The sequence below is a fragment of the Centroberyx gerrardi genome, chromosome 13, assembly GCF_048128805.1.
Source record: "Centroberyx gerrardi isolate f3 chromosome 13, fCenGer3.hap1.cur.20231027, whole genome shotgun sequence".
NCBI lineage: Eukaryota > Metazoa > Chordata > Actinopteri > Beryciformes > Berycidae > Centroberyx > Centroberyx gerrardi.
In genome coordinates, this window is record NC_136009.1 from 30,820,301 (window position 1) to 30,830,656 (window position 10,356).

A 10,356-nucleotide genomic window follows, 5' to 3' on the forward strand; every position below is an offset into this window, starting at 1 on the left:
ATTAGTTCTGCTGCTTCCTGGGCTGATCATAATGTAATCCAATATATTTAGTATATAATAATATAAACTAAATTTATACTAAAAGCCATTTCTCTGTCATCATGTTGTTTATTTTGTTTATATTTGTAGTTTATTTATTTGTTGGGTTGAGACTCATTTCCACCATGATGCAGTTTCTACAGAATACGACATATTTAGTGAAAGAGCAGCAGGCTGATGCTGGATCCAGTCGTCCATCTGGATGGTAACTGTGTTTTGGAAAGTGCTTTATGAATACAGATGATTATGTTCAGTGTTAAAATAGTGACTAACTCTCTGATGTGTTCTAGGATCCAGGATCCAGTCGTCCATCTGGATGGTAACTGTGTGCTGCCTGTTGCTCCTCTGGTCCGCCTCCTCTCCCCTTTAAAACCTCTGACACAATGGAAAACTACACCATAGGTTCAACTGAGCTGTCGATCACAACCGGCGGCCTTATCTGTCCACCGCAGGGAGCGATGGGAGGTTTGAGGACCTGTTAGAAACCACGCGGCCCTCATGTGATCTCACAAGCCGTCCTTATCTGGCCTCAGCTGAACCGGAGCCGCACTTCTACCAGGTTCAACAGAGGAAACGTCACTGGAGAAAATGCTTTTCCTCCCAAGTGTTGCTCTGTGCTCTCTGTGTTTAGGTGAGTGTTTCCAACCAATCAGGATCCAACAAACTCAACATTTAACAAACTCTGTGACAGTAACCTTCATTTATGTGTCCGTTTCTCTACAGCAGCGGTTGCCATGGCAGCAGAGCTGCTTCAGGACCAGTTATCATTGACCAGCAAAGAAGATGAGAAGGTTTCCTTCAGCTGTAAAAACACTGACCAGTGTTACACCAATTCAAATAATAACAGTTATGTATACTGGTACCAGAAGAGAGAGACAGAAACATTCACAGTGATTCTTCGTATTAATATTAAGGTTTCTGCGAATTGTGAAGTTTATTCAGGTTTCAACCATCCTCAAAAAGATGATTTCTCAGCTGTAAGAAAGGGGAAAGGCTGTGAGTTGCGGATCAATAAAGTAAAACTCCTCCATTCAGCCACCTACTACTGCTCCTGTTATAAGTCAGGTTCCCACAGTGAGAAGTGATCCCTCCACCCTGTACAAAAACTCTGCAGCGTTAACCAAGAAATGAACAGATGGCGACTCTGTTTCTCAGAGGAAGAGACATTGATCTGAGAGCAGGAAACCACAGCCCAGGTTCAGATATTTCACCTCCCATCTCAGTTGTCATCTGGTTCTTAGAGGACACTGCTGAAGACACAGAAATGTCTCTGAGCTCTGAAGCTTTTCTTTACATTGTGTCGTTGCCACCGTGAGTTCTTCAAACCCATCTGCCGATAAAGAACCAATATCCTGGGTGTTGAATAAACTGAGGTACAAGTCCTCAGTTCTCCAGCTTCCTCCAATGTGTACACATCTAAAGAAGCGTACACATTGAGCTTTGGACAGTGTAACCCCCCCAATATTATATCCATTTTTAAACTTTGAAGAAGAGCTTTGACTTCAAACAACAATGTTATCAAGTCAGAAATTACTGCCAGGAAATCTGATTCAGACTAAAATACATTTGACAGAAATACACAGTGGAAATACTCTGTAACACCGTCACATCTGTACCACAAAATCACAGATAGATTTAATGATCAACCTGCCAGGGTCTTTACTGCTGGGGTTGATTTATACATTTGATCTGATGATTAGATGTAAGACAGACAGACAGACAGACAGACAGACAGACAGATAGATAGATAGATAGATAGACAGAGAGAGAGAGAGACAGATAGAGAGAGAGAGAGAGAGAGAGAGAGAGAGAGAGAGAGCTTTAATGTGAGAGTGTGTGAAGAAAGTGAAGAAGATGGAGGATATAAAGTGAATCAGTAAGGTGTAAAGTTCAGTCAGCTGTATGACAGTCAGCATTGTTTCTACACAGACAACATTAGACAAGAGAAGGAGCACAAACCCGCTGCCAATATTTTTAACATGGCGGTCATGATTTTACTGTGGCGGACCACCATGACAATATAGATAGAATATAGATATAGATAATATAGATATAGATAATATAGATATGGGGCAGGGGTTGGCAACCTTTTTGATAAAGTGCCATTTTTACATTTTCTTGTTAATCAGTGTGCCATATCAACATTAAGGTTAACATTAAGTTTAATTATGACTCCACATCAAATTTTAAATCTCCAACGGATCTGTAATTTTATTCCATCCATATAGGCAACGTGCATAGCAACATTTTTAAAAAACATTTTTCTCCCATAATCAGGGCATTGTAATTATATATGAGAGCACTATACAAGAAGGCTGCCATCCTTATGAAAACATCCACATCTGAGTTGAAATCATTAACCCTACCAACCTTCCACCAATCTTGTTCATCAGCAATAAACTTAACAAATAGTTGTTGTTTTTTTACCCCCTGTGGTTACAAATTATATGCACAGTTCCCATTTCAGCATACTGTTTTCATTGACATTCCTTCATTTACAAAGTGTTCCACTGGCAGCAAATGTCAAAAAGGGAGAATTAAGTGTAACAAACAGAAATATGAGCACTATACAAGAATGCTGCCATCCTTATGAAAACATCCACATCTGAGATGAAAAAAAGAGACCGGGACAAAGAGCTCCATTATGCAAAGCCATGTGTGCTACAAATAAACAGATGCCTACCAGTCAGTGTGATCCCTGGCCCTGCTTTCCTTTGCTGAGCTCCATTATCTGGGGGTCGTACTTAGTCACTTTAAGTTGCACACAAGCTTCGGAGTGGTCAGTTGTCAAACGACTGCGGGAGGGGCTGAGCACGCTCTTCATGTGCGAAAATATCTGCTCAATATCTGATATGTTGATCCGAAGACTGTCAGCAAAGCCAATGCGATGTTCCTGAGACAGCTAAACTTCTCCGGTAGAGATATCCAGCAGGTGACGATGCAAGTTCTGTGATCACGCACCGCTGTGGTTTCCAGCTGTTTCCGTAGCTCTGCAAACTTTGTCACCCACAACGCTGAACTCTTCAGCTCAATCAGCTGCATTGTCATGTCCTGTGTATCCAGCCAGTCCATCAGAGATAAATCCAGTTCATGTCCATCAAAGCTATCGGGTTTGATCAAGAAAGAGAACATGGGTCCATACTTCTGAAATTCCGGAAATCGTGTTGTGAACTCCGACTCAAGCCCGCTGATGTATTTGCATATTTCAGCGGTGCTGATGCTGTGCTGCGTGGACAGCTCCCTTAAGTGTCTGAAGTAGCGGAAAGTGGAGGTAGCAACGTCACTTGAAAAAATTGCCAGCTTTCCAACAAAAGCCGCCCATGTGTCGTACATGTCCAAAACAGTTTGCCCTGCACCTTGCAGTTGGAGATTGAGCTCGTTGAGTAATATCCGTGAGAAACAGAAGTTTCACAACCCATTTCTCGTCCTCGAGTTCTGGATAGTCTTGGCCTTTTTCAGCCAGGAAGGCCTTTATGGCATCAAAGCAGCCGACAAACCGCTCCAAAACGTTTCCGCAGCTTAGCCACCTAACCGCTGAGTGGAGAGGGATATCTTTGTATGAGCAGTCCGTTTCCTCGAGCAGGGACTGGAACTGTCGCTGTGTCAGAGGTATGAAGTTAACAACCTTCACCACTGTAGCCATGACCGCATTAAGATCTGAATTTGACATCTTTGCACAGAGGTTTTCTTGGTGTATTATGCAGTGGAGTTTCATGATGGGGTGACCGACTTGTTCCTCAATTAATGTGACCGCTCCCCTCTGTTACCATGGCGGGGGCGCCATCTGTTGTCACTGCAAAAATCTTGCTAATGTCAATCCCTCGCTCCTCAAAATGCTCCATAAAAACTTTGGCTATGTCCTCACCTTTTGTTGTTTCAGGCATTGGTTTTAAGCAGCAGAGCTCCTCCCTTACAGTCAGATCACAGTATCTTGCCATGACTGCCAAACGTGGTATGTCATTCACATCCACGCTCTCATCAAGTGCGATGCTAAATACCATGGCTTCTTTCAAACCAGCTGTCTGCTGCGCTCTAACGTTTTCTGCCATTTCTTCGATGCGTCATTCAACACTTCTGGCTGACATGGGAATGTCTTTTATTCTTGATTTTATTGTCTCTTTGTTTGGTAAGCCATCAAACAAAACCTCTGAGCTACAGAGGAAAGCCTCCTTAATATATTCGCCATCAGTTAATGGCTTTCCACGTTTCGCAATGCAATGAACAATGCGATAGCTTGCTTCGGTAGCATGATTTTTAGCAGTGGCAAAGACTTTGAGGGTGTTAGCTTGCTTCCCATACCTGGGGCCTCATTTATAAAACTGTGCGTAGGATTCACGTCAAAAGGTTGCGTACGGACGAAACACAGAAAGTGCTTACGCACAAAAATATTCTGATTTATAACACAGTGCGCACGCACGTCCTACGCAGGTTTCCCTTTATAAATCACAATCAACTCGAAATGTTGCGCACGTGCGCGAGCCTCATACTCCGCCCCTTAACTCCTACAATTAACCATATATGGTCAATGAAACGCCCTGAATGAATACTGATGTGTATGTAAATATACTTGTCATTCCATTCTCTGTGTGAGAAATTGGCAAAGCCGAACCAGACGGAAAAGAGAAATGTCCCCGGTGGCCTCAGTTCGGGCGTCACCAACCAGAAACAGTTTGTTGAGTGGCAACATGTCACAGCAGTATTTAATGCTGCAGCTCAGAGAGGAGAACCCTTTATAAAAAATAAAAAAGAAATTGTCCGATATAAAGGTTTACGCCAAGAAGCGCATTGGACTGTTGTGTCAGCACCACCGGCGGGGGGCGGAGATACCGGAGCTCTCTCCTCTTGAACGTTACACCTCGATGACGGGGGAAACCCTATTTAGTGGCATTGTGCCAGAAAAACAGCGTGACACTGACTTAACGTTAGAGAGGAAGATGAGATGCTGCTACGATACCCAGGTACCGTAAATGTGCCTTTTGTTTTTGGAAAGAGTGAACGTAACCACGCACTCAGCATTTCACATTCATTTGATTTTAATAAAAAACGCATAGACAAGTTCTGTATTCTCGTTTTCTGACTCGGGGATCAGACAGTGTGCGACCGGGGTGAACAGCTGTAGAGGACGCTACGCCTGGCACCGGCGTCTCCAATGCGCCCCGTGCGTCATAACGCATAATTATTTATTACCTTGAGACATCCAGTCCAATTGCCTAACACCTTGAATTTTTCAGATTTAATTGTGACAAGCTGGGTCTCTGCTAAAAGACTGTAATGCACTTACTTGAGACTAATTCACACCATGTCAGCCTATAATGACATGTAGATGCTTTTTGGACAAATGATCGGCTTTCAAACGAAAGCAACAAAGACACTATTTAGTTGTAGCCTAGACATTCTTCCGACAAGGAATATTATTATTAGAGGGGTTTCTAAGTTGATGTGGAGTCGGCCTGGAAGTTAACTGAGTGTACAAAGGCACTTTTTGCTTTATTTTACTGCTTTGCTATGTCAGTCGCCTTTTCCCACTGTCTCCAAAATGTGCGCACGCATGGGTCAAAGTTTCCGTGGCGGTGCGCACATTCTCCCGTCAAGTTTGTTTTTTATAAATCCCAAAGTTTGCTTAGAAAGTGGCGTACGCCTTCTTTTGTGCGTACGCAACGTTTATGAATGAGGCCCCTGGACACGGCACGTTTGATGGATTCAGCCGTGTCTGCCTCATCCTTGAAAGTTTTCTCGTGTTTGGTCTCAAAATGGCGTTTAACACTCGACGTTCGACAAACAACATTTTCAAGACATAAAGTACACACAGCCCGGTCCTTCTGAAACACAAAACCCCACTCTTCTGTCCACGAGGGCTGGAATGCCCCAACCTTAACTTTAGCTTTCTTAGCTAGCGGACCTGCCATCGTCTACCGAGCCCGCTCCGGCAGCGTCATTTTTTATCACAAACGCATTCTGCCAAGAAGGCAACGAGTAGCCAATCAGAGGCAGAGTAGGGCGGGTCTTCGCGGAATGCGAGTGAGGAACAAAATCAATCAAACTACCGTAAATAACAGGCCGCACAACTGCCAATGGCTGTGAAAGAGATAATTTGGCATGCGGATGAGAGGGCACAACATTTCCAAAAAACTCTCTTGCACACTTATTGCTAGTGTGCCATTGGTTAAGCTACCACGTGCCAATGGTGGCACGCGTGCCTAAGGTTGCCGACCCCTGATATAGGGGAAAGACTGGCAGACCAGAGAGGAAACACCTTATATTTATGTATATGGGAAAAACTTTTCTTTAAACTGAGGCTGCCGGATCGTTCCGGCCCAATTGAAGCGTTTATTTAGGTGGAAATTCAGTGGATCTAGATACCAGAGAGAACATTTCTCTGTTCAGAGAGCAACATCATCTGCAGCTGAAGATCTAGTTAGTTAATGGAAGGCAACACCTTCACCTGCTTTTCCATTGACGTCAATGGGAAGCCAAGCCGATTGCTGGTGCTGATGTGAACGCACCTTTAAGGTTCCACACTTCCAGGAGAGAGAAACCTGGAAGTTAAAGAAGCAGGTTTGTGACTGAGAGGTCGCTGGTTCAAATCCCAAGACTCCTTGTTCAAATGTGTCCAAGGAAAGTAAGGAGTAACGCTCTCCCCTCCTTTAATCCTGTTGAGGTTCCCTTGAGCAAGGCGCTGAACCCCCTGCTCAAGAGTGAAGCTGTGAAACTGTAGGAATGACAAATAAAGTTTCAAAAGCAGTTTCAATCGGCTGCAGAAGAGCAACTTCCAGTGAGTTAAAGTCTAATTTAGTAAATGTTTCTAAACTGATAGACAACACGTCTCCTCTGTTGGACTCATTTTAAATCTAGGAGGAATCTAGGATCCCGCCTCTTTCTGCCTCAGTGGCTCAAATAAAGGACCAGAAATGAAGATTTGACAGTCATGTTGATATGAACATTAGAGAAACATCATGAAGCCCAAATATGAGACTTGATCAATAATTTGGACATGTTCACCTCAGCTGACAGATGGAACAACACAGACAGTTTATGTTACAGGATATTTCACTGTGGTCTATAAGATCTTTGGCTCTGGCACCAGACTGTATGTGACAGGTAAGACAAAATGTTCCTTTTTCCTGCAGTGAAAATGTGTCTTTAGTTTGTTTTCTGCTGCTTTAGGCTTTACATGTTAGTCTTTCATCACTGGTTGAGAATTCAATATGCAGCCATTCATACATTAAAAACTAAATTAGTATGTGAAGGACGTTTGTGTTGCTTCATCATTTTCTTGTGCAGCCGAACATCTTAAAAATCTGCCAAGTGATTTGAGAAACTCAGCACTGATTCTCTAATTCCATTCTATATTATCACAGGCTGATATTCAATGTATGTGACTGAATTATCATGATGGAGGAAAAGGATTTCTATTGCTTCATATTCATACAGCCCATAATAACATCCTCTTAATCTGTAGGTTACAGATATTTTATTTATTATTTGATCTATCTCATTTATTTGTAAGGGACCATGTACAATGTTAAACATCAATGTTACCATTTGATGTATTGTACCAGATTTAGCTTAGAGCTCATTTTCATCTGCAGTCCCTTGGCAGGTTACAATTCAAAACATACATATATACAATCTGCAGCAAATACAAACACACAACATTAACACATAATAGACATTGAAGTATACAAAATGTAAAAACCAGTGCAGAGTGCATGTGCTTTAAAAATGAAGTCAGTTACAGTCTACAAATCAGTGGTTGCATGTTTGTTTAGCTTTAAGCCAGATTTTTAATTCAGCTTTAAAACTGCTAAAGGAATATACAAAATATCATAAATAATTTAAATTATTCAATGATGGTTAATATATTTTATATGGTATCTAATGGTAAAGATATTTTGATGGTCGATGATGTTAAATCTATTTTATATAGATGTTCTATATCAAAATATATTTAACATCATATAATAGGCCTATATAAAATATATTTACCATATGCATTTTATATATTATTTATATGTATTTGTTTATTTGATAATAAAAAAAAATGCACAGAAATAAGTCATGCATTAATTAAAATCATCGAGGAAAACACATAAAGTTTCCAAAACTTATTTCCAATGTGTTCCTCTTTATATGATGTTAAATCTATTTTATATATTTTATATATTATCTGATGGTAAATGTGTGTTGTATGGTATCTGATGGTAAATGTGTGTTGTATGGTATCTGATGGTAAATGTGTGTTGTATGGTATCTGATGGTAAATGTGTGTTGTATGGTATCTGATGGTAAATGTGTGTTGTATGGTATCTGATGGTAAATGTGTGTTGTATGCTTCATGATGTGATGTGGTGTTTTATCTCTGGCTGTAAACTGCTGTTGACTAGATGAATGTGTGACTGTCTTGTCAAACCTCAGCTGAGCGAGTCGTGAAGCCCAAAGTGAGCGTGTACCCAGCGTCCAGAGCGGACCTGAAGGGGAAGAGCTCCCTGCTGTGTCTGGCCACATCCATGTTTCCTCCTCTGGTCCGGTTCTCCTGGAGGAGAGAGGAGACCGGGACTACCGAGGGAGAGACGGTGGAGCTCGGAGAGCCGGGCCGCCCCGCCGCCATCCTGCTTATCGATCGGGAAAAGGCGGCGGCGTATCCATACGTCTGCTCCGTGAAGCACCAAGGAGGCGCGGTGGAAGCCCGGATACCAGCAGGTAATGAAGGCCGGCCGCTTGTGTTTAGCGCTGATTTAGCTTCATTTTTCACATTGGACTCCTTTTCTATTTCAGAGCCTCCTGTGGCTCCAACAACAGCTGCTGCAGCCAGCGGCCCTCCAGAAAGAGACACAGCTCACCAGACTGACTGTAAGATCACCTGCTGCTGCACATTCACTACTCAGCATTTGGACAGTTTGGGGCTTTACAGCTGTGAGGAGCACAAGCTACATTTAAACTGACTGTTTTGGTCTAGAGTTTTCTACATGTTGTTGTGTATGATCATCACCTTGGAACAGGTGTGTTATGTCACCTGATTTTCTGCTAGGGTTTCTGGGTATTTCAGATGGAGATTCTCTGCTGTTTGGAATCAGTTTGAGGAAGAGCTTGTTGCTCCAAACGTCACTTCTTTATAAAGTTTTCATATGGGAGCGTTTCTGTGTGCGGATCTTCTGTCCTTCACTTGATATTTTCTTTGATCCGGCACCTTTCTTCTGGATGTGCAGATGTGTTTTGTTCTTGATTTTTCCTGAAGACTAAATGCAAAACATTTCCATAGTTGGATGAATGAGCAAACAGAGAGGAATGGTTGACTTGTGCTGTTTGTCTTGTCTCCAGTCTCCTTCCAGTCCCAGTGCAGGGTGAAGCTGCTCTCTCTGGTTTACACAGTGATGATAGTGAAGAGCATGGTGTACTGCTGTGGACTCTCTCTCCTCATGATCCATACAAACAAGGGAGGCTCCACCAACACACATGCTGACTGACTGCCATGTTCCTCTGCTTTCTGTCCAGCTTTTCATCCGTACAAATGTTTCTCTCATCTTGTTGTTCCTGTTTCAAATTGTTTCAATAGAGCAAAAAATTGAGTTTTTTATTCCAGATTCATGATTGTGTATTTGTGTTGTTTTATTTGGTATTAATTAATAAAAAGAAACAGTTTTAATAAATTTGTTTAAAAAATAATCCAATCTGTCTCATAATTGAGTTCACCAGAACAATCTGAGCAGCAATCATAACAAATTCAGATTATGTTTATCTTATTTAGCCAAATTGTGAATTTGACATATATATATATATATATATATATATATATATATATATATATATATATACTGAGCATGATGGTTGTAATTTCTCTGAGAAATATCAGTTTTTTTTCATGAAGACCTTGTCAGTAATTCAGTGGTAATTCCATTATTCAGTGTAATGAAGTGTGTTTTGCTTCAGTTCATTGACTTTATATAATGTTTGTCAGGTTTGCTGCTTGCTGTACAGTGTCAGCAGCTGAAATGTTGCTGTAAGATGAACTCAAACAGAAATAAATGGGACTGAAATAATAATAATAATCCCTTTGTGAATTGCCAATCTGTTGTCACATCAGACTGTGTGTTTATGAAGTCAACATTCGTGTATCATAATGTTGGTGAATGCTGAGCAGCGATGAGGCGGGAAGGGTCGGGTTCAGGCTGTAAACGAGCTGATGTGGTTTCTGTTTCAGTCTTACTGTGTGGAAACAAAACCACTTCCTCAACAACATGATTAGCTTTTTAATGCTGCTATTCTTCCTCCTAGAGATAGAGAGAAAGAGGAGATCATATGAAAGATGGAGCAGGAGTA

At 41.6% G+C, this 10,356-nt stretch overlaps 1 protein-coding gene across 1 annotated transcript; it reads left to right on the forward strand.

The window, feature by feature from the left end:
* The first annotated feature begins 627 nt into the window (after positions 1-627).
* Positions 628-9,615, forward strand: LOC144542149 (uncharacterized). Its single transcript, XM_078287825.1, has 4 exons — positions 628-658; positions 751-1,104; positions 7,081-7,137; positions 8,455-9,615. The coding sequence occupies exons 1-4, from the start codon at positions 628-630 to the stop codon at positions 8,979-8,981; spliced, it is 969 nt and encodes a 322-aa protein (XP_078143951.1). The 3' UTR covers positions 8,982-9,615.
* The last annotated feature ends 741 nt before the right edge of the window (positions 9,616-10,356 follow it).

Bases quoted from the DNA above. Each gene is read 5' to 3' on its own strand.
- LOC144542149 (XM_078287825.1), top strand. From the start codon at position 628: ATGCTTTTCCTCCCAAGTGTTGCTCTGTGCT. The intron at 659-750 runs CTCTGTGTTTAG...ATTTATGTGTCC, and splicing joins CCCAAGTGTTGCTCTGTGCT to GTTTCTCTACAGCAGCGGTT. The intron at 7,138-8,454 runs GTAAGACAAAAT...GTCAAACCTCAG, and splicing joins CACCAGACTGTATGTGACAG to CTGAGCGAGTCGTGAAGCCC.